This window comes from Physeter macrocephalus, chromosome 19, assembly GCF_002837175.3.
Source record: "Physeter macrocephalus isolate SW-GA chromosome 19, ASM283717v5, whole genome shotgun sequence".
Classification (NCBI taxonomy): Eukaryota; Metazoa; Chordata; class Mammalia; order Artiodactyla; family Physeteridae; genus Physeter; species Physeter macrocephalus.
The window spans coordinates 83,939,144-83,964,065 of NC_041232.1; the positions used below are offsets into that span (position 1 = coordinate 83,939,144).

General features: G+C 46.2%; 1 protein-coding gene across 1 annotated transcript in view; it reads right to left on the bottom strand.

Annotated features, from left to right (window-relative positions):
* Positions 1 to 24,922, bottom strand: part of FBXO15 (F-box protein 15) — a 248,411-nt gene that overhangs the window by 196,698 nt on the left and 26,791 nt on the right. The window contains exons 9-10 of the mRNA XM_028480298.2: positions 10,740 to 10,864; positions 9,040 to 9,279 (exon numbers count right to left, since the gene is read on the bottom strand). Coding sequence (XP_028336099.2) covers positions 9,040 to 9,279; positions 10,740 to 10,864 — 365 coding nt within the window. The remainder of the gene's footprint in view (positions 1 to 9,039; positions 9,280 to 10,739; positions 10,865 to 24,922) is intronic.

Genomic DNA, 24,922 nt, shown 5'->3' on the forward strand with positions numbered 1-24,922 from the left:
GCCCCCCTCTCCCCGCCACCCCCCCCACCCCCCCCCACCCCCGTCTCCGTTTCTCCCCTCTGACTGCCTCTGCCTCACCCTCTCCCTGGCCTCCACTTTCCCTTTTCACACCCCTGTTCAGAACCTTTCACTGATGCTGAGCATTTGGATAAACGAGCTCCCTCCTCAATGTGAAAATCAGGTCTGCTGAATATTGAACAGGAAACCACCGGGGATTTCTTTCACATCTTTTTCATACTTTTTTCCCCATTTTCTTTCCTCCCTTCAGGCCCTTTTTTATGCTCTTCTCCCGACCCGACAACCTCAATCTTACAAAACAAAAATCAACCCGTATTTCAAGGTCCGTGGCGTCTTCCCAGCTCCCGGCCCACCGAGCCCGACCCTAGGCCGGGCGGCTCTACGACCGGCTTTACCAGTCAGTGCGGTGCCTCTTCAGCTTTGCATCTGCAGCCCCCAAGGCAGTGCCTCAGCAGCCGGGGCAGCGCCTCGCGCTGAGTAGGTGCACAATGAATGTTTGCTGGGTTTCCTTCTGAGGGTCACTGCTCGTTGCTGAAGGGAGAAAGCCTTCCCCTCTGTGGTTCCAGATGAGTGCCGTGAGGGGTGAGCAGGACCTCGCAACAGAAAGGCCGCGCGGGCTCTGGGGTTCAAGGAGAACCCACGCGGCTGAACCCCAGAGCCCGCGGGGAGTCAAAACACTCACGTGGGGCTTCCCCGGTGGCGCAGTGGTTGAGGGTCCGCCTGCCGGTGCAGGGGACGCGGGTTCGTGCCCGGGTCCGGGAGCATCCCACGTGCCGCGGAGCGGCTGGGCCCGTGAGAAAACAAAACAAAACAAAACAAAACAAAACAAAAACACTACGTTCATCTGCCCTTTCTCAAATTTCATAGGCTTGAATGCAACCCTCAGTAGTCCGTCCAAGGAGCCGTATGCCAACTGCTGGCACGGGGCCAGGTTTCAAGCCCGCACAGAACATCAAGGGGGACAGTTCCCTCCGCGGTCCAGGCACCCACGGATTGGTGGGGAGACATGCCACACACATGGCGTGATGCTCCCCGCTGCGATAAGGTTTTTAACATAAACCACAGTGATTAAGACGCATGGTTATAATTCCTAACGTAACAACACCCTCGCGGAATAAATGCAATGGTGACATAAATCCGTGCAATTACATCCCCTGCTCGCTGCCTCCACAAGGAAACTTTTAACCTTTTCCTAACTCCGGTGTGGAAGGAGTTCCATTTTTGCCCCCGGCCATGCAACAAAGTTTTGCCACCTGGGGACTTTCTCCTACAGAAAGCTTCGAGAATCTCTTTAAAACATAGTTGTAAATGTCCCATAATTATCTCCTCGTGCAAGAGAGAAGAGCCTCGAGCTCACGCTGGCCTGTTTCAGGGGCGCGGAGAGCACATCGTGAATAGAAGCATCAGCTTGGCCACTTCAGGGTGCTGCCACAAAAACAAATCCCTCCTGCACGACCTTTCACCCCACTTACGCAGAACGAAAAATCGGGGCAAATTAGCAATTTAGTTGTGGAACAGTGGCCAACAGAATCTTATTACAGAAAGAACATATCTTGTTCTGGAAAAATGGGCGGATGGGGTTTATAAACCTCTATGAAATACCACTTAGTATCTTATTCCATGACAACTGTGATCTCTTGTGCCCTAATCAAAGGCAAGAAATCAACATGCACTGGAAAAGCACAAGAACCAGGGGCAACAGAGGACCACTGGGGTGTAGGTTGTATGTAAATAAAAGATCAAATAATTTTTATTGCAGGCCCCATAGTCTAGTTACATCAGAATTTAACAGTAGCGTTCATATTACCATGGACTAAATTTCAGATTTTTAAGTATTTTATTACATTATAGCAACATTAATAGAATTACAAATAAAATGTACTCAGAATCCCATGCCTTCAACAAATCAAACTGCATTTATTTGTCCATTTTTCCTTCTGGTCCCTGCTAAATAAAAATATATAACTTTTGCATAGCTTAAAGCGCACTTCAGTGAAGAAGTACTCGACATTTTAAATCAATACAGAATGTTTTAACCCCACCATTTTGACCCTGAGGATGTTTAGACTGTTTATCAATAAAAACATTTTCCTTAGAATTTAACAAGATTAAACGCCATTAAATCAACATAATCCTTTGATCAGCTTTCTAGAGCACACAAACTGTGTGCATATTTTCATTTTCATCAGGACCAATCCCTTTCCATGTATATTTCACAGCACAGATTTAATGCACTGATTTTTGGGGGTGCCTATCAAATTTAACAAATTAACAGTTTTTCGACACTAAGCATTTTCTAACATGCTCATTATTTCTTCCAAGTCTAATGTTATCAGGTGACGATTTAGCTACTATCAGTCTTATTTTGGGTTTACGATTTCCACCAAGTCTAAACTTCCCTAATAATGTATGTAATCAAAACATCACTGCAGCTAAAATGGTCGAGTCCAGACACTCTGCTTTACTTATGCATACATTATATAAATAGACTTCTCTTTTTTCTCATAGGGGTAATCACCCATGACCGACTGAAATCCCCTTAGTAACTTAGATTACCTCTCAGGCTTCCTCAGCTGATGCTTTGAGACCTGCCTCAGCTTCCCGGTAGAAACAGCAGAGGCAGGACCAGGTGGGATCAGACTTGCTCTGAGCACCTCTGGGGGGCACTCAGAGGCCGGTGTTGGCACAGCACAGGGAAGAATACTCAGCATGAGTTATCAGAAGAGGGAGTGTGTTGAGACCTCCCTGGCGGTCCAGTGGGTAAGACTCCGCGCTTCCACTGCAGAGGGTGCGGGTTCCATCCCTGGTTGGGGAGCTAGGATCCCGCAGGACGCGCAGCGACCAAACAATTAATTAATTAAAAACAAAGAACACAAACACGAGTAAGGATTGTTTAAAGAAACACACAAAGAGGGAGGATGTTTCTGAGACAATGAGGGTCATGTTTCTAAAAGAGTTAAAGATGGTGCCCGAGCTGAGTGCCCACGAGGGGTGCCGGCACGTGGAAATGCCGCCCAGACTGTCTTTTTTTAATAGTGGTAAGAATGCTTAATCTAAGATCTTCCTTCTCAATAAATTTTTAAGTACGTGATACAGTACTGTTTGTTAGCTATGGGCGCCATGCTGCACAGCCGAGCTCTGGAACTTATTCATCTGGTGTACTGATAACTGGAACTTTACACCCACTGGACAGCAACTCCCCACTCCTCCCTCCCCCAGCCCCTGGCAGCCCCCATTCTCCTCTCTGCTTCTGTGAGCTTCACGATCGTAGCGCCTCATGTAAATGCAATCGTCCAGTATTTGTCCTTCTGTGACTGGCTTATTTCACTTAGCATAATGTCCTCGCGGTTCACCCCTATACGGCAGGGTTTCCTTCCCTCTTTAGACCGAATAACATTTCATTGTACGTATACACCACGTATTCTTCACCATTCATCCGTTGGTGGATATTTAGGCTGTTTCCGTATCTTGGCTGTTGTGAATAGTGCTGCAATGAACGTCGGGCTGCAGAAACCTCTTCGGGGTCCTGACTTCAATTCCTTAGGCTACACACCCGAAAGGGGGATTGCTGGATCACATGGTAGTTCTATTTTTAGTTTCTTGAGGGCCCTCCATACTGTTTTCCATAGCGGCTGCACCGTATTACATTCCCACCAACAGTGCACAAGGTTCCAGTTTCTCCACATCCTCACCAACACTAGTGGTCTTTTGGGGTTTTTTTGATGGTAGCCACCCTAACAGGTGTGAGATGACATCTCATTGTTGTTCTGATTTGCATTTCCCTGAGGAGTCGGGCTGAGCACCCTTTTCACACACCTGTTGGCCATCTGTATCTCTTCTTTGGAGAAATGTCTGTTAAGGCTTCCACCCATTTTTTAAAGCAAGTAGTCTGGGGTTGTTTGTCTGCTTTTTGCTCTTGAGTTGTAGGATGCCCATACTGTCTCCCAGAGATTTTCTTAGTTTGCTCTTCACACTTAGGTCTACAGTCTAGCAGGAATGTGTTTCTGGGCACGGCGTGGGTGGGTTCCTTTTCTTTCCTCCAGACCGCCACCTAGCTGTCCCAGCGTCAGCCGTTAAAGTCCCCTCTCCTCCTCTGCCCTGATGCCACCTTTACCATCAAACACATGCTGGTGTGCGTCTGTTTCTGACAGAGTCTGGGAAGGCTCTGTCTTCTGCTCCGTCTGTCCCTTCTTTCCTTGCACCAAGGGGCATCCTCATACTTCCCGGCTTTATGCCGAGCCTTCCTCGTGGTAGAGCAGGCCCTGCTCCTTGGCTTCTTCAGAGTGACTGTGCTACTCTTAGTCTTCGCATGGGTAGATGCCAGTTTCACTGGTTGAAGGCGTAACCCCTTTAAACAGCTGTATCCCTGTTAGGCACGACTGGCTCCACTGCACATATTTGTTTACGTGATGCCGTCTACTTGACGGCATTTTCTCGAGTGTTAAATGGCCCCGATGGTGCTTACGCCTCCCGGAGCAGTGGGGCACACGGCAGAACACAGTCCGCGGATGCGGCACTAGCGAGGGCACCGGCTTCAGACACAGGCAGGCCCTGCCTTTGTGCACCTCTGGGTGTTTAACCTCTGAGCCTCCCTCCTCACTGGATGATGTCACTATCGTACCACCTACCCCACAGGGTTTTCTTCAAAAGGTACCGGTAAAGCTTGTGGCACAGTGCCTGGCACACGATCAGCTCCCAGTTTTTGTAAACGGAAGTTGTTATTATTAATCATGGTGAATTGCTCGCTTTCTCCGCAGGCAGCATTAAGTCGGTGAGAGATCACAGGTGTTTCATCTCACGTCCGTGGACACTTTTCTGAAGCAGACACATAAAAATGTACGTCTTACACCCATTTCACTGTGACTCAGTCACATGACTGTATGTCAATCAGCAAACACACATTTGCCTTTGGTGCAGTTCCTGGAGTTCACTGTATCCCCTAAGAGGCTGGAAAGTGAAGTGAGAGGGTTAACTAAGGTCAGCAGTCCGGGCTGAGGCTGAGCCAGTTCAGGAAGACTCTCAAATCCCACCTTCCAAAAGCAAATCCCCATTTCTACACATTTCTCAGAGGATGCACTCATCCTGTGTGTCATTCTCAGGGACAAAGCAGCATTTTACGTGCACCTGAAATGATACGTGTGTGAGTCCGAGGCCCCGCCTGAGTAGCCGGCTTCTCTTGCTCTGCTGAAGGGCCCATCACTGTCTACAGCGGGCCTCTGAGCCCACTGTGGCCCCAGACCAGCCCAACCTCCCAGCAGTGGGAGACGCATCACGGAGCCGCTCCTGATCATGCCTTACTATGTTCCTCCACAGCAGCCCCCCGTGCCTCTGGGCATCCTACCACCCACCCGCTCCACCCACCTCGTGCTGAGTCCTACCCTGCTGTGCTCAGTGAGCACGGCTTTCAGCCCCAGTGGCGTCTGCAGCCCAGGGCTCGCCTAGCGGGAGCTCATAGAAAATCCAGGGGTTATTCCTTGAAACCGCAGGAGACCACAAAAGACGCCCTGTGCTGAAGCTGGATGCCATATTATTTATTCCACGTACAAAATACACCCGGTGTGTAAGACCAACACTTCTGCACGCAGTTATTTAAAGACACATTTCTTTACACTACAAACACTGGAAAGACATTTTGCACAGAGTGACCTTCCTGTGTGAACATTTTCTTTCTGCAGCAGTTATAACCATTAGACTGATAAGGAGATGTTAATAAAAATAATAAACTATCAAGTCACGTATAAAAATCATCTTTGCAAAGGCCAGTCAGATCTTTGGTCTGATTTTAAATCAGACAAGATTTTCCATGTGGAGTATACTTCAAATAAAAGTATGTCTCTTTGACTGCACACTAGTGGTAGGTACGTTTCTCTGCGTGTAACCCACACTTGCTTCCTTTGCCAACTGCAAGAGGAAGGGTTTGCACCCATTACTCTTCTTGAATTGATTCAACTCAACGAGCCCTGCTGCTCGATCCTCTGTATTTAAGATCTCCCAGCATTAAGTCCTCTCGCTTTGCAGACAAAAAGGCTTCCTGACAAAGGACTATGATTAGCAAATGTTTTTATTTCATGCCTGATACCGTAATTTCAAAACATGTCATACTCAGATGGCCAGCCCCCAACAGGGCTAATTTATTTATACTGAGCAGAATCTGTGGACATTCACGACATGCAGAACTAACACGGTGTCAGTATGTTAATCCTTGAGAAATCCCACCTTCCCCCACGTCCATTCCTGCAGCAGGCGGGGTGCGGGACCCATATAGCCCAGGAGGGCTGCAGAGGCCGCACATGCAGGAGCGGGGGCCCCCGAGGCACGAGGCGCTGGGGCCCCGGCAGAGCAAAGAGCGTTTCCTCAGGGCACAGCACCCCACCACAGCAGACGGGAACCGGAGAGGAGGAAGAACGGGTCGACAGGAAACTGGGTTGGGATGTAGCCTTTCCGGGTCCCTCCACTGTGGACTCACTGTCCTCTCCTTTGTTAACAGTACGTATCTTGTGGCAAGATACTCTGAGACTACGTCAGTATGCTGTTTCTCATCACACTTTCACCCACTAACTTAGCGCTGATGATTCTTGCTGTAGTTTTGCCAAATGGTGAAGATGAAAACTTTTTTGAAAACTAAAATCGATAACCCCAGAGACTGGTGTGCAGGGCTGCAAGCTGCCGCCTGAAGGCCAAATTCAGCCTGCACCTGTTCTGGTAAATCAAGGTTTTGTGGAACACGGGCCCTTCCACTTGTGTACTGTCCACAACTGATTTCATGCTCGACGGCACAGCGGAGTAGGTGCAACAGACACCGAACGTTCCACAAAAGCCGAAACTACCATTGGTCCCTTTACAGAAAAAGTCTGCCAACCCCTGCCTTAGAGAAAAGACTGCATTTATGAAGCAGGTACAGAATGTTTTATACGGAGCTAGAAAAAAATTCGTATAAAGTAAAAGCCTGGTCATCTAAATAAATAAGAAAATTAGCTAAAAGGGTTGAAAAATAAAACTGAGACACTATTACAGAAAGCACCACAAAGGACTAAGAGACAGAAGATGGAAAAAATAAGAGACTTCACAGGATCAACCCAGAAAGGATTATAGTTGATTAATAAAAGTTACAGAAAGGGCTTCCCTGGGGTGCAGTGGTTGAGAGTCCGCCCGCCGATGCAGGGGACGCGGGTTCGCGCCCCGGTCCGGGAGGATCCCACGTGCCGCGGAGCGGCTGGGCCCGTGAGCCATGGCCGCTGAGCCTGCGCCTCCGGAGCCTGTGCTCCGCAACGGGGGAGGCCACAACAGTGAGTCCCGTGTACCGGGGGGGAGAAAAAAAAAAAAAAGAAGGATACAGAAGTTAGCTCCGATGGGAAGGACTCCCACCCCCATCAATCCCTGCCTCCTGCATGCTCCCACAGCTGCTGGTATATCCCTTAAACAGCTACTGAGGATGGATTACGAGCCCGGCATCGCACTACCTGGACCAGCCGACTGGGATTCAGACAAGCGTGGTAACTGTGAGCCTCCGCCTGCGAGTTTCCCCACGGTATCGCCAACATGAATTACCCGGCTCCCGTTCCATCCAAATACCATTCAACCGGGGGTAAAGACAGCAGCACTCTTTCTCCAGGGCTGCCTCACTTCTACTATTATTTTCTAGGACATCTAGTCCCTCCACCATGTAACCCAGTGAGCCCAAGGAGTCACCCCACACTATTCTGTGGTGGTTTCCAGTTCAGTCCTGCTGGTGACGCATGGCTTCTGCCACCTGCCTCTCGGGGCATCTTGTCCTCTTCTACCTTCACCTTGAGCTCCCGGCTCAAACCACCGCCTCTCCACCGCCCAAATGCCACTCAGGTGGGGCAGGTGCCCCACACCCCCCGGCTGGCGAGACCACGAAGGGGCATCGCCCCGTGCTCTCAGTGTCTGACACGGATCTCAAATTTCTCCCTCCCCAACATCTGCAGCCCAAGACCTAGGGGGCGGGAGGGTGAGGACGGCTTCAGAGCAGGGATCCTTTTTACTCTCACGTTTCTCTGGTCGAGAACCTTTTCTTTTACTGCTGTCTTCAAGCTCTTTCTTCTCCACACGAACACCTCTCAGAGAAAACTGATCAGCTATTTCAATAAGAGCAGAAGAGAGACAGAGGGGAGGAGTCTAATCGTGTATGCCCGTGTGGGGGCACCACGGCATTTCAACCATCACTCCGGAGGACAACTTTAAGTGGGAGATAAAAATATGACAGAAAAAGACAACCAACACAACCTCAAACAAATTTAGAACCAAATCCCTGGAAAACGCGATGAGATGAATGTTACCTCCGCTTGAACCCCAGGTGTCTGCCGACCCTCCTAAAGCACTTCTGCAGGGGGCGAGTCCTTCCCTCCTGTCGCACCGATGCAGAGCTGTGCGTCTGAACTGCATGTGCACCACGCCTCGCTCTTCTAAGGGATAACAACTTCCTCTGATGGTTACAGACGCATCTTTCCTCGTGAAGCAGGTCGTCTGTCTATTTTACTTTGCTTTACTGAACGCTAACGTGGCTGCTAAATGCCATGAATATAGCACTTTCTAATTTTAACGAGTACCATGAAGTTCACATTTAAATATATTTCTTTATTTGGGGTTCTAACCAATAAAGAAAGAAATCCTACATATACAACACACACACGCACACGCGCACACACACACCCTCAAGAGAAAACTGATCTGTTTTCAGTCTGATCCGTTTTCTTGTTTTTTTAAAGCGTAAGTGCAGAAGAGAAGCAAATACCTTTTTCCTTTTTATTTTACATGAATTTCCACTGTGATGTGCTATTTTCACATTTTTAAAATTTAACTTAATCTTCTAACCTTAACTTTAAAATGACTCAGAAATCACGATTTCTAGTGTGAAATGAGAGGACATCGAACAGACCACTGCTTTATTTTAACTTCCAACAAACACGAAGAACAAAACCAGTCAGTCCGACATAAACAGCAACACTAATTTCCACCTACTGCTAACGCTCAGTATTTGGTCCCAAACCAGTGGTTTACCTTTGCCACCCGCAGGTAGAGCGTCAGGCTGACGACAAAGTACTCTCCCGTCTCCCCGATCCACACCAGCTCCAAGTGCACCCTTCCCTCCGCATCTGCGTAGTCCACACGGTACGTCTCCCCCAAGAAAGGAGGGCCGTCAGAGGGCCCGGGAGAGGGTCTCATGCACACCGGGGAACTGAAACACCAGAAGGGTTTCCCATATTCTTCCAAAAGAGTTAAGTCCATTACAGAGCAACTCTACAAAATAAACACAGATGTTCATAAGTGTAAGGACAAAATGGCCAATTAGACCTGACTTAATAAATGTAGATGGAGCCTCGTCATGAAGGATTAAGTGAAAGAGGAGGGAGAAGAGGAAAGAGAACAAAATTACGGGAAGAGGGAACGGCATGTGACAAGCATGTGACAGTCCTCGGCACGGGGTGCGGTGGGGAGGAGGTGGGGAGGGCGGCCAGGTCAGCTCCGGCCATCACCGAACTGCTGCGCCCGCGTGCAGCAACCGGCACCGACAAACGCAGAGCCTGCCTCTCCAATGGTCAGAGCGGGGATAAAGCTTTGTGTCCTGTACAATCACAGCGCTTCCCTCCCCTCCCCCACAGTGGGAACTGAATATCTGCTTCTCGATGACCAAGGAACACAAAACAAATTATATTATTTTTATATTCTGCCGACCCTTTAAGTCTGCCATGTTGATACACTGCCTTTCTTGGTCCTCAAGGTCCACTGTGACTTCAACATTTTAGCACGTGTTTTTGTAAGACTCATCTAAATCCATCTTAAAAAGTCAGTCTGGGCTCTTGAAGACATGAAATAATATTCCTTTGTATGTGATAAATCTTTACCAAGGTTTAAACATCTGCTCACAAATAAAGAGAACAAAACATCTCATTATATCAGATAGCAAGTGGATCAAGAGAGAATCCTTAATGATACGGAAGTGCTTGCTTTTCACGCTCCACAGCCAACGCTGCTCCTGGCCTCAGCCATCACCCCTAGTCGATGTCACAAGGCATCCATGCTCGTAGGCAGAATTAAGCCAGCTTAACCGGGGCCCTCTGCAGCCACAGCAGATGCATCCTGTGGAAATCCTGTTCATCCCACAGCACACAGATGGAGAGGAGTGACGACCGGGGCACCCACGGGTACACGGATCGCGGGAGAAGGAGACTGCGTGACGACCCCCGCCCCGCCAGTCCCCGGCCACCACCCTCCCTCCCCTCCGTGGGGCTGCTTTGTGATAGACGTAAAAACTGATTTAACTGTTCAAGGAAACATCTGTATGCTGGCACTTATAACTGCAATAAACTTTAAATTGGTGTCCTAAGATGTAACTAAGAAGGAATTAAGATGTTTTTGAGTAAATGCTACTTGCCTGGTCCAACCTACGGCTCCACTCTTTCTCCGCAAAACGAACAGCCAGAAGGACGTCGAGGGAACAGAGGGGTGCAATCAACACTGCCCAGCAACGTGCTGCGCGCCACCTACCCGCCAACGCCACCATGCTCGGTGGAAAACGAAAAGGCCCTCAATACGCGGTGGCTAAATCAGTCAACTGATTGCCACTGGCTAAGAGGACGTGCACACGTCTTCCGACACCAGAAACATAAATCTAGGACTTTCAAAGCAGCATCATACATATACATCAACAGACACATTTATTATACAGAAACTAGGTACTTTAAGAAAAAAAAAATTACCTTTATACAGCCATCAAAAATATTAGTTTTCCAAGAAAGGCCAACTTTTCCAATAAGAGGTAGGTGTTCTGTGCTATTTTTAAAACTTATCACACTGAGCTTCATATATTCATTTTCAATGTATCCTGAAAAGATCAAAGATTTTTAAAATTACTATATGCCAACCAATGCAGGACAACAAGTCAAGATCCCTCAGATCTGCTGCTCTACAAAGGAAGCCTCGTGGAGCTAAGTACTGGGTTCAGGGGTGGAAGGAGACCCTGACACAGCTGACTCGGGCATCTGGCTGAGGCGAGGGCACTACTATATCCACCTGCATTCCTGAGACAGAGAAATGAGCTTGTCTCGATGGTGAGACGGGGAGATGGCTGGGGTGAACAGGACAGCACCCTGTCACCGATGGGGAGAAGCTACGAGGCAAGGGTTCCACTGACTTGATTAAACAAACCGCCAGGAAAAAGGGAAACCAGAGCTGTGGAACTTAAGAAAACAGAGGCCGGAAACGGCACAGAAAAAGGGCATTAAATGTGAGGGAGGGGAGAGACGTCCAGAGAAAGGAGGGGTGAGAGCCAGTGAACGCGGAAAGCAGTCAGGGAAGGAGCCCAGCGCATGACTTTGCAGGACCGTATGAACAAGCAGAAATCCCACCACGTGCTGACCAAGAGCTGAGACCAGAGCCCTGCCCTCCCTGGACCAACGCAGAGCTGCCCAGGAGCAGCCTCGCCACCCAGGGCTGTCAGAGCCCAGGTGCACGCATGCCCGGGGGCCTGCAGGATGGCTGAGCCTCGTGCACCCACTTTAACGCATCCTGCAAAGGGGAGCATCACCCGTGACGATGTCACAGGACTTCACTCGCGTGCAAGCTTTCTTCAGAGGCGACACCTGATCAAGGGTGAGATGTGAGTCACAGGCAGAGCAGAGAAAGGAGAGCAGAGAAAGGCACATGCTCTCTGACCCCATGGCTGCTTATTTCATGGGACAAAATAAAACCAAAACCAAGCTGCCCTGGGAGCCAGAGCCCCATTCTAGAAACTCTAGACAGTATCCTCACGGAAGTGCAGCCAAAAGATCAGGACCAGGACATTAGCTCTGAGCAGGAGTCCCATTAGGCAGTGCAGCTCCAGCCTTGGAGGGCCTGTTAGCCAGTCTGGTCCAAGGACAGAGGCTGCCCAGGTTCTCTCCTCTGCTACTGAGTGCTCAGCAAGAACCGTGCAGCTTCTCAAGCAAGGCCGCGGAGGAGGCGAAGCAGTGACATCCTGAACAGCGGATGTGGCTCTGCCCTGCCCTTTGTCACCACACAGCCACGTGCAGGACTGCTGGCTTGTCCTCAAGACATGGCAGAAAGTGGACCCCGAGGTGAGACAGCCAACAACAGCTCAACGGCAATTGTCTGAGTTGATAAACATGAAATCTCTGTAGGAAGCGAGGATGATTGCTACTCTGTTATCACCAGACATCCTCCCTGTAGAACAGCTAGAACACTGGTATCTAAAAAGGTCAGAGCTCTTCCCACTGACCCTGTGTAACTGCTTGCTTCTCTAAGACAGAACAAGGTGAGGCTCTCTGTACATGTAAGCAATCTGCACACAGAATGCATATGTGAAGGTGAATGCAAATAAAACAGGTCATGTTTTTGAGTATTTACTGTACACCAAGCATATGTTACATACTTTGTGTACAGCACCTTAAAAGAATACCTTAGAAGAGTACTATTAATTAGACACTGCAGTTCTCTGAGCTCACAGGTGAGAAAGCCACGCGCCGAGAGGTGAGCAGTGCCTTGCCCGAGGCCACGCGGTGGTCAGCGGCAGAAACGTGACCCAGACTTGTTCTGCGTCTGGAGTCCATGTTACGACAAATTAAAACAGGTATGAACGTGGGGACACAGGATCACCTATTGGTTTCAATACCAGCTGAGAATGTATAACGTAGATCTAGATTCTCATGGAGTTTTGTTTTCATTTCACTGCCAAAAGAGAAAAATCTATGAATGCACAGACAGATGCTGGGGAACCGTTTATGGCTCCCCAAACTGCTGCTGATTTGCCCATGCTCACTACCTCCCGTTCCCAGCCCTCCTGTAACCAGGTCGTGAGTGGCCTGGCTCCTCAGACAGGCCCCTGCTCGCCTGGGTCAGAGTGAGCCGTGGGAGCAGGTAGAGAAGGGAAAACGCCTCTGACAGACGCAGGGCAGAGGCCCAAGTCCTCGCAGAGTGTGCACGGACAGCACTCTGGGGTCGACTGCTATAGGTGTGACAGGGCCATGTTTTCAGAAGAGAAGCCACAGTGTGTCACACGTATACACACACAGAGTCCAGCTCTTCCAGAGAGACTGTGAACTACCGTAGCCTGATACGTTCCTGTGCTGCTTAAACCATTCAGAATAAATTCTGTTGTTGGAGACTCTACCTTTAACCTACCAATACGTAAGGCCATGCCCAAAACGCAGAGAAATACAATGCAAGGCTCACCACTCTTGGCTTCCCGTGACATGCACGCACAGCACAGACTTCCGAGTCGTAAGGAGCTCGTCCCAAACCCGCCCAGGCATTTGCTAGAGGTATGACCACGGTCAAGCTCCAAGCCAAGCAAAATGAGACACAAATAGAGAGTATTTTATAAAGCTTTGTGATTAATGGAACAAGTAGTAAACATTAACGTTACAGGGTGAATTGTTATAAATGCCAGACTAAGGTTGCTAAGCACTTTAACGTATTATCTCAACCATAATACTCCATCTGAAGAGCCAAGCCCACTGCCAAGCAGAAAAATGTACCATGTTCATAGAATGCAAGACTCAACACCGTTAAGATATCCATTTACCCAAATTGATATATAGACTTAATACAATCCAAATCATAGTCCCAGCAGGCATTTAATAAATAATTTACAAATAAATAATAAGACGTGACAGGCTGATTCACATGGAAATGCTAAAGACCTAAAATAGCCACACAATCTTGAAAAAAAGAAAAATAATTGACTTCAGGACTTACTATAGAGCTAAAGCAATCAAGACAGTGTGGTATTACTATAAAGATACACAAATAGATCAACAATATAGAACAGATAGGTCCAGAAATAGACCAACACTTTTACAAGCAACTGATTTCTGACGAAGACATCAAAATAATTCAATGAGAAAAGAAAGCCTTTTCACAAATGGTGCAATAAAAACTAGCTATTCATATGGGAAAATAAAATGAAACTCAACCCTTACCTCATACTTCACACAAAAATTAATTAGGGATGGATCACAGACCTAAATGTAAAAGCTAAAACCATAATCCAGCTGGAAGAAAGAATATCTCCATAACCTGGAGTAGGAAAAGTTTTTAAGACAGAAAAAAGAAAATAATACCATAAAACAAGAAAATAAAAAATTAGATTTCATCAAAGTGAGAAACTTCTGATCACTAAAAGATACCACTAAGAAAATTAATAAGCAAGCCATAGACTGGGAAAAAATATTTTCAAAACATATATCTGACAAAGGACTGTTATCCAGAATATATAAAGAGCTTCTACGATTGAGAAATAAAGAAACAAATACTGATTAAAAAAAAAAAAAAAAACACCACAAAAGGATTAAAGACACTTCAAAGAAAGATATGCAAATGAATAACAGGCTCGTGAAAAAGTACTCAGCACTACTGGCCATTAGGGAGAAACTACTACTGCCATACACCAGATGAGCTAAAATTTAAAAGACTAATAACATCAATGGTTGCCCAGGATACGGAGCAACCAGAACACTCATACACAAATGATGGAGTGTAAAATGGTACAACATCTCTAAAAAAAAAGAAGTTTGGCAATTTCTAATACATAAAAATTTCTTATACATAAAAAAAAAAAGACTGGCAACTTTTAATCTATAATTAAACCTGCCCTAATTTGACTTCCCAGTCCTAGGTATTTAGCCAAGAGAAATGAAAACATATGCTCACAAAAAAGACTTGCACAAGAAATCTATAGCAGCTTTTTTCATAACAGCCCAAAACAAAAAACAACCCAAATTCCCTCTCTATCAACAGGAAAGCTGGTGAGCCAATTCTGGTATACTCATTCAATGGAATACAGCTCATCAATGGCAGGAATGACTATCAACCTTGCATCAGTATAGCTGCATCCCAGAGACATTATGCTGAATGAAAGAATCTGGACACAAGAGTACATACGGTATGATCCCATTTATATGAAGTCCTAGAACTAGCAAAACTAATCTAATGTGGAAAAAATAAGAAAAATGTGTATGGGAGTTCTTGGACTATTCTTGTAATTTTTTCTAAGTTGGAAAGTATATCAGAAAGTTACAGAAAAAGCAGCACGCAATAAAGGTTAGTTGTTAGCTGTATCAACCTTCCTCCGAAGGCCCCTCTGCTTTTTCTGCACTGGCCCCTCTTTTCCTATCCAACCTATAACTCTGGGCATGACCCACCTGCACCCTCAGATCTTCCTCGTCCCCCATTGCTTTAGGGAGTTTATCAGTCACCGCTGTGGCTGACAGCACCTTTCTACCTACATTAATCTCTTCCTTTCCTAAACCCCTGTACACTTTAACATTTAAATATAGTGGACTGTTAGATCTGTTTCCTGAAATAATCTACCATCTTTGGGAATAAAGGTCATGTCTTCTGTGGCATATTAATGGCAGTACTAATAACATTTCTCATTTCTCAGCTTTGATGAGAGTTCATTTTGTGCATCATAAATAGAACACAGATAAAGTAGGAAGTAAAGAAAGTGGGGAGGAGAGATTGGTGATTGAATTTTCCTGAAGCAAAGAGAAAGAAGAGGGAAGGGGGTTCAGTTAGATTAGAACTGCCTGAGGCAAGGACAACAGAGCACAGGTTAACTAAACAGATAAGCTGAACGAGACAGAACCCTCAATCACCATCTGGAGATCAACTCAGGGACACAAATAAATGGAACGGCCATCAGGAGGCAACTCTCAGGTGTCTCTCAGTCTTGAATAGAGAGGTAGGACGACCCTATAAATGTAAAAATAGTTGCCACAGAGCATTAACAATTTACAGCAGAGACCTGATGCTACAAAGTAATAATCAGTAACAAGATGGTATAATCATTAGACTCTAATGATCAAATAGAACTGGCACTAATTGTTAGGGAGAGAAAATCTTTAGTATCCCCCCATTCCCTGTTAGTTGTCTAATGTAAATCTGCCCTGGCATATACATGTCTTTTCTATTTCTCTCAGCTAATTATTTTCAGATACCTCTGTTATTTTCCAAACCCCTGATATCCATAAAATGTAAATAGTTAAATACAATCATAGATCAGGTCCCTGAACATGAGGAGGATCAGAGCACCCTCTTCCACTTCCGTTTCTCATGTAGGTTGCAAAAGGGAAATGAACTGGAGCTGTACTGGTGGGAGATTGGAAAAATAGAACTTCCAAATCTTTAGGACAATTTCCGTCCTCGGTTCCGGCTTGGACCCAAACAATGTCTGTCTTGGAGGATGTGACGACATCAGTAAAATCTCCAATAATCTTCTGAGAAGTGGGGGCAGCGGGGGGGGGGGGGGTCTCTACTTCTTTCATGTTAAGTAGGACTCCCACAGGCTACATTTTCTGGTGGTGTCATTCCTGACATTTTAAATAGAATAAATTGTGTATTTAGACTCTTTAAAACTTCACTGTTCATTAATTCAATAGTGTTTGAAAATAGCTTTTACTATTGCTGTATTTAAAGGTTCAGACTGGTATTTTCACAAGACTTGGTTCAATTTTCCTGCCTTTGGCCCAATTTTCTATCTGTCCAGTCCATCTGAGTATAATTATTTTTTCCTAGACTAGTCCTTCCAAAGACGTTTAAGGGCAAAGTATGTGGATATTTGTTTTGGGCCCTCCAACGCCTGTTCTGCTTCTCTTGCTAAGAACAGTTCAGTATCCTCTGAGGAACACAGCCAGGTTGGTGCCCATGCTTCAGATGCGAGAAACCAGGCTCGGTAATGGAGCCCCATCCATCTGACCACTAACTGAGGCAGGGGTGGTTCAGGACCCGACCAGAGCCAGGCAGATGCTCTCAGACTCGTGGGCAGGCTGCGGGTGGAGCTTGGGAGCAAGACCTCGGCCCTGGATGTGGGATCTAGAGCTAGTCAGAGCTGCCCTGGGAGGAGGAAGTCCAACTCAGAACCCAGCGAAGCAGGAGTCGTCGGAATGGGAGCGAGAAGGAGGGACAGAAGGCTGTGGACACATCCAGTCCCACTGACACGCAACAAGCCCACCCGGCAAACTGTACTGGGAAGAAGACCTACCCCTGGGTTTTTCAACATGAATCCTTCTCGCTAAGCCAGCTTTAGGTTAAGTTTTCTAGGTAGAAAATTAGGTTCTAGGTAGCTTTCAAACAAAAAAATAATTTTCCCATCTATACAGAAGTGTTTTTTTCTTTTAAGATAATGTTTGAATCAGAAAACATGAATAGATTTATAAGTGGAAGAGGAGTTGATGGAAAACTGGTTTGAAATAATGAAGAGATGAGAGACCAAGGGCTAAATAAGTTCCCAGAACAGTCAGGAGCAGATATATTTAGGAATGGAAAAGGGAAAATCTTTTGGAAAGAGAGTGAGACATCTTTTTCTCTGCAAGAGGAAAAAAACAAGCCTACAAACAGACTGTGATACCGTGAAGATGTGCTGGCAGATGAGGGAGGAAGATCAGGAAGCACAATGATTTTTCTTAGCACGGCAGGTAGTGAGCCTTGAGAACAAGGAAGATGAGTGTGACTGTATTTAAACAGCCTTTCTGTGAAATACAAGGCGGGACTAACAAGAGTTGATTAAAAGATTTCTGAGTAGCAACAAGGGATGAGTTGAAATCTGACCGTTGAAATCGGACATGCATTTGTGATTTCCTGCAAGGAACTGCCAGGCATTCATGAAGTTAGACTCTCAAACAGAGTCAAGAGTCCCGAAATGCAAAAGAAGAGGAAAAGGGCTCATCACATAAAGGTGTGAGGCTCCTCCTCACAGGTCCTGTGTTACCGGCGGGGCTGGCTTCAGGGGCCACAACCTGTGTGGATACAAGGGACCCCTCCTGGTTTAATGTGCTGCTGTCAGCATTTTGAACTTAATAATTTTCCAACGAGGAGCCCGCGGTTTCATTTTGCACTGGGTCCCACAAATCACACGGCCTCTTCTGCTTCAGGGCAAGGACCACTGACTCCCTGCGAGCACTGACATAAAACGTATGGAGATCAGCGTTTTCTACCTGCTCTGTGAACACAATCTGTAATGCTGATTTTTCATAATGAGTCACCGAAAGTACAAAGCGGGGAAAAAATGTACTAACAACCACTGATGAAGATGCTCTAAAGAATTATCTGTTCTAATTTTTCTAGATAATCACCACCTAGAAAGTACTGTACTATTTCTAATGCCTTCCTGTTATCATAAATGCTTAGAGAAGATAATCTGACCTAGAAACACAGAAAGTAATTAGTATCAAGGAAGAGAGGGAACAAAAAAGTATCTATTTTTGGAATCACAAAAATAAAAATGGGATAACATGCTATATATGAAAAGTATCTTAAACAAACACTAAAAACTTTAAAAGTAGAATTTCTTAAAGAGAGGTTATCTGGGCTAACCAGTGTCTGCTGCTCAAAAGTTGAACAACCCTACTTTCTTCATAGAATAAAAATAAGTTTCTCAGGTCCATAACTCCTTTCAAACCCCTCAATATTTTCTATTGTGTCTTACAGAGTAAGGCACTGAATATTTATCATTTAATCAGTACTTTAATGAAAAGCATATTGCAGAATCTCTACAGGAGATAGAACAAATCTAACAACAGATAATGGAAACATAATCTAAACATATTCCTTCCTTCACAATGGCAGCTCAAAAATGAGTTGAGAAAGGTGAAGGACCTACCTAAGAAAACATTTCTCCTAAGGGCAGAGAAGAAAACTTAAAAGAAATGGAGAGATAGTCCAAAACCCTAAATAGAAACACATCAATTCCTTCCAAATTCATGTCCACATTCAATACAAAGCTGATCAAAATCCAAGTAAGACATTTAACATCTGGCCAGGTGATTAATAATTATATCTAAAAGAATAAATGGATGGAAATAACTGAGAAATGCTGGATGGAAGTTCACTAGTAAGAAATGTTACATCGGGGGAGGGACACATTTTCATAACACAGTTCACAAGTAAAGCTTGAACTGCCTTCCTGCCTGGTGGAGATACAGGGAGAAGGGGTGCCAATCCTCAGCAGAGAGAAAGAGCCCGAAGCGGAGGGCACAGGAACCCGCAGGCTGCGTGTAACCTTTATGTTAATCAAAAGGAAGTGTGGGTTTAAAAAATGAAGAGAAATAATGTAAAGGAAACAAAGGTGAATACTCGCCTGATCTTGGCAAGTGAGTACTTTCTACGTGAAAAAATTTCGCAAGAAACAAGAAAGGACTGATTACGTACAATTAAAAACTTCGGAAGGATCCAAAGCAACATATACCAAATTAAAAGGCAAAAGGCAAAATGGAGAAAACACCCGCAGCAAATATAATTCATATAAATCTTGTAAACATTTAAAACAATGGAACCAATCAAACGCAAACAGATGGAAATTCAATCAGGAGAGAAATGTAAAAACAAGACAACACTAGCACATGCCCACCTCCTGGAAGCACTCCTTACTTCCTCTCACTTCCTCACTTTAGTCCTCGGGGAACCTTACATGGAAGGTTCTCGGTTCTCATGCTACTGCACCATCACACCCTTGTGACAGGTACTCCGGAATCTGGATCCTACGAAGACGCCCCTGAAATAGCCTACCGGATAGCTGCTACAGTAGCCATAAACCTCTGCTACAGTCAACAGGCTTTTTTAAATAGCCAACCTAACATTCAACATTTGCAAATTTAAAACAATCAGATGTCATTTGCACCTCTCAAGTCATTAAATATTTTTCAAACTAATGCTCATGGTAATAGTGCTATTATCATGAAAATGGAGAGACCTAAGTGCCCAACAGAAGGAGAATGGGTCAATAAATCCTGATAAAACCAAACAATGGGTTGTCACACAGCTTTTCAAAATCTAATTTTTCCAAAGAGTACTACTTAGTGACATGGGGGGAAAGCAAGCACTGTTCACACAATGTGGTCCACAAATATAACTACAGATTTGAAAATGGACCAAAATATAAACAAGAGTTGGCCTTGGGTGACTTTTATTTGCTTCTTTAGAAGTGTCCATATATTCAGAATTTTCAAATCCCATAATAAGAAAAAGACTTTAGTTTTTTTGTTTGTCTGTTTTTGGGGTTTTTTTTTTTTCTGCGGTACGCGGGCCTCTCACCGCTGTGGCCTCTCCCGTTGCGGAGCACAGGCTCCGGACGCGCAGGCTCAGCGGCCATGGCTCACGGGCCCAGCCGCTCCGCGGCATGTGGGATCTTCCCGGACCGGGGCACGAACCCGCGTCCCCTGCATCGGCCGGCGGACTCTCAACCACTGCGCCACCAGGGAAGCCCAGAAAAAGACATTAGTTTTTAAATGCATTTTTCTAACAACTCAAATAAATGACAGAAGCAGCATACCTTGTTACTTAAAAATTCTTTCCCTTTGCTTCTTTACCATCACCCTCCCTCTCAATACTGATAAAAAGACTGCAATCTGCTGTACTATGCAAAACCTTTTTCCTTCAGCTTCTGAAAATTGGTAATAATTAGCCTGATACAAAGATCAAAAAATATGCATTCTTTCATACTTTGCACTGCTGAGCATGCTCTTTTTCAAGCTCTACTGACACTTCAAAGACACAACTGGACTACTTCCTGTCTGCTCTTGCACTGGGCTGTGCCCACTCTCCCCGAGACGGTCTATTCTTCGGAGGGCCCGCCCGCGAGGCTGGCCTGCCCGCGAGGCTGGCGTCTGGGGATGGGTTTCGGGAGTGTTCCCACCTCACCGTCCCTCACTGACAAGAGTGCGTCGCCTGCCTGAACAGTCTGTACCAACAGCGTGGCTCCTGCTGAACACCTCTCCACCTGGGAGTCTGGAATTTGGGCAAAAGCCAGGCAGCAGGTGCCCACGTAGCCAGCCCCAGAAAGAACCCTGGGCACTGAGTCTCCAACACACTCCTCAGGTAGGCAGCATTTCGCAGGTGTCCTCACGACTCCTGTGTGACCGCACATGCTGGGAGGGGACCCTTGGAAGCCTGCACCTCCTTCCCCTAGACTTCACTCCTTGAGGCTTTTCCCCTCCCCTGACTTTGCTCTGTACCCTCTGACAGTAATAAATCTTAGCCATTATAAAACTATACCTCGAGACCTGTGAGTCCTCCCAGCGGATCAGTGAACCTCCCAGCAGATCCACTGGGTCTTGGGGACCCAATGCCAACAGTCTACCCACATTTGCAAAAGAACAGAAATCATAATGTGCACAGGACAACCCACAATGCACTTTAAGAAGCTTACTTCAAGTTTCCATTTACAAATTATTTCTCTTATAAATCCAATTCAGGTAACAAAATATGTCTTCACTTAAACTTCCCTTTAGCTTAATTTTAGTGGCAATACCCAAAGAAGCAGGTAGCAAACACGGACAGGCTCAGGAACCATCAATCTTCCTTGGAAAAAAAAGGTAATACTGTGCCTTTTAAGAAAATTCTTAATGCAGCCAGGACTCGTCAAAGTGACAGAACACATGAAAATACAAAGAGAAAACATCCCAGGTCCTTGGGGGAGGAATATGACAAAGTCCCAAGGAGAAGCAGTCAAATAAACCTTTAGGGAAAGAAGAAAGGACCTGGGTTCTCTGTATTCGCCATCAGCAGCGCTGAGAGGTAGGACATCCTCTCCCTGGACAGCGTCTGACTGAGGAGGATAATGTCTAGAGCTCGAGCTCTGCATCAGTAAACTGGAGGACCAGGCAGAGCCGCCAGCACGGAGCCTGCTCCGACCCGAAAGGCAGACAAGGTGAGCAGTACAGCAGGGCGTGGTGTCACCACGTGGGAGCTGAGCCCACCAGAGAAGTGTGGGAATCCACAGCCCAGAGGCGCTGGCTGTGGCCTCATAGTGCTGGCCAAGTGCAGGGTCCCCGGGTGCTCATCTCCCAGGGGTGAGCTCTGTGTCTCAGGAATCTCACTCCAGCTCCAAGAACTAACTAGGGTTTTCTGGTTTGATTTTAGTAACATGTATTGCAACTACAACAATAAAAATCCAAAGAACCTTGTAGCAAAGTACATGAGACAGAATTAATAAAATAGAACAGAGGGATATTTTATTCCGAGGAAATACTGTGACCAAGAGGTAGAGAGCATCAGATGGCCAGTACTCACTCTGAATGCTTCACTGGGGTTGCTCTGTATGAATATAAACATGGCGTGAATCTTTCGATTATCTGTATTCCCTGCATATGAACTGACTGCACAGTCATTTCTAGAGATCTTTTTAGCCCATCGTAGGCAAATTATTCTACACAATGCGTTCTATACTAAAACTCTAAAGAAATATATACATTTCCTCTAAAGGAGGAAGACATGCTCAGATTTATAGACATATCATGGTACAACTAATTAAAATAGCTACGAATTGCTATAAGCCCAGTATTTATCAGAATACCTGACAGGAGAATCTGGAACTGCAAAAGGTGTGCACGGTATCTTGGGCAGCTGCTGCTTCAATGATCCCACGCTTTCTCAGTCACTGCAGTTTTACTGTGTGTTTAACATTTGGTAAGACCAGTAGCCCTCTTATTATTTTCAAAATTTAATCAAGACCTGGATGGTGGTCACACAGTTGTTTGCTTTATGATAATTTGTTTTATGTGTTTCTCCTTGTGTCATTTCACAACACAAAAAAAGTTTAACCACGCAGGCGGCTTCAGAGTTACGGGTAATGGTCTACTTCTTACACTGTGTGGCGGCTACATGGGTTTTTTAATTGTTCAATTGTTTCTCTGTAGTCTAAACACATCGTACAGAGAAAAGATGACACTACCTCACACTTAAAAATTTAAAACAAAAATTTTATCAACCATTCCATATTCATGTGTATTTCTAGATGGATTTTAGAGTCAACTTTGCAAGTTTCATAATAAATTCCCTTTGGGATTTTTTAATAGAACTGTAATGAATTTGTGGACTAAATTGGTACAGCCTCAAATGTTTTATTTAAAGATGGAATGCTGGAAGCGGTCCCACGAAATGGCCAAACTCAGGCTCTGTCCATCAATTATGTCATATTTCAAGTTGTACCTTTCCGCTCCTTCGAGACCCCTCCTAACTGGGTCTGGCCCACTCCCCATTAACCCGTCTGAGCGCCACCACTAGTCACTTTACGCCGGCCCCGGCCCCCCTTGGCCTGCCCCTCCTCAGAGCCCTCCGGGAGCCCCTGGAGCCACGCTCCCCGGGGCCTGCGACCTGGCCCAGCAGGCTTCTCTGCACCCGTCACGGAGGGCAGGCGACGCGCGTGAGACGTGCGCACCCACCGCCAGCACACCCCTGCATCCCGCCAGCAACCGTCAATGCACGCACCAGACACACAGATGCGCCTGGTCCCCTCTCCTTCCTGCCACTCCCCGTAGGCTGCCTCCTCAGAGCCAGGCGAGGATGCTCCCAGCTCTAGGGACGAGATGATAGAACATTTACCCTTGATGGGGCACAGTGCTGTCATCCCCTCCTGCAATGACATCACTGGAATTTACTAAATATACCCCCTGGTACCACAAGAGAGTTTCTCAAAAACCGTAGCAGGCCTTTGAGTCTATACTCCAGTGAAATGTGACAACTCTGATGGCAACGGCGCCCCCTGCTGACCCTCATCGCAGACCTACACGCAGAGGAAGCACGTGAGTCTTGTGTGAAGTCTTAGGGTGCAAGTGTTCCTCACTGTGAAAACAACAGATGAAGGTGAATTATTCCCATAGAAGTTTCCTGTCCTCCTTCACTTTACCTGGCCTCCTGTGTGTCCTAAAAACCATCTCAGCTTCTCAGGGGTGTGTCAGCACTCCAACAGGGAAGGGCGCCACCTGACACCCATACGATGGCAACCCCTTGAAAAGACAGAGTCACACACACAAGAAGATCCACTCTAGAAGCACATCACTGCGAAGTACAGTGGAGAAGAGACAGCGGCCAGGCTCGGTGCAGATGGAGCTCTGCCGCGCGCCAGCTGCTCGTGACTCGTGAACTGGCCTACAGTCCACTCCAGCCGCCCTGTTAACAACACGGGAGAGATCACAGTGCCCAGCCCACAGGCCTGCCGTGGAGATTAATATAAATATGAAACGTTCAGCCAGCACCTCTGATGAGCGCCCATCCGTGTTCTCTGTCACCATCGTCCCGTCCTCATCATTATCAGGGGCACACACAAAGCTTCATCAACATGAGCTGTATCTGCTGAGAACGAGGAGAGGGGGAATCCTCTCCTCTGAAGTCCTAGCACCCGCCTAAGACAGACCTCGACCCAACCCCTGGAGAACAGACATCGTGTCAGGTAGGAAATGCTGGAAGTGAAGGGCCCCTGAGGATGCAGGGCTGGAGCCCTGGAGAGCGAGAGAACAAGTTCTCTGCCAACACCAGCCCCAAGCACACGAGTTTGTGCCCTGGGTATAGACAGGGGGCATGTCAGCAGTCCCCTCGAAAGTGTATACCGGGAAAAGGGATAGATTTCATTCTCTATTTTAAATAACAGAATAAAGGTAAATGGGTTAAAGTACAGAGAAGATAATTTGGGCTCAGTGAAAGGCCGAATTTTCACACCTTCACAAAAGCAGGTGGGCTGTTTCCAGGCAGAGCAAATTCAAGCCCAGGAGGGGTCATTCTCTAGATCACCTCACCAGTCCTTCCTAACTCTGAGAGTCCAAGATTCTGGGCATAAAGACCACTGAAGAAAAACAAGAAAACCTGAAAATTAAACAATCTAAGCAGTCAACTCAAAAAAGCTAGAAAAAGATCAAAAGAAACCTAAAGAAAACAGATGATTTCTAGAAAATCATATAAATACTAAAACTGATTCCATTAAAAGTAGAAAACCTGATTATAACGGAATCAGAAACAGATATAAAAAATAAAGGAAAGCTGTACCCTGAGTTTAAATGGAAAATACTAAAAACCAAATAACTGAAACCAGTACCTTAAAAATAAGCACACAGGGCTTCCCTGGTGGCACAGTGGTTGCGCGTCCGCCTGCCGATGCAGGGGAACCGGGTTCGCG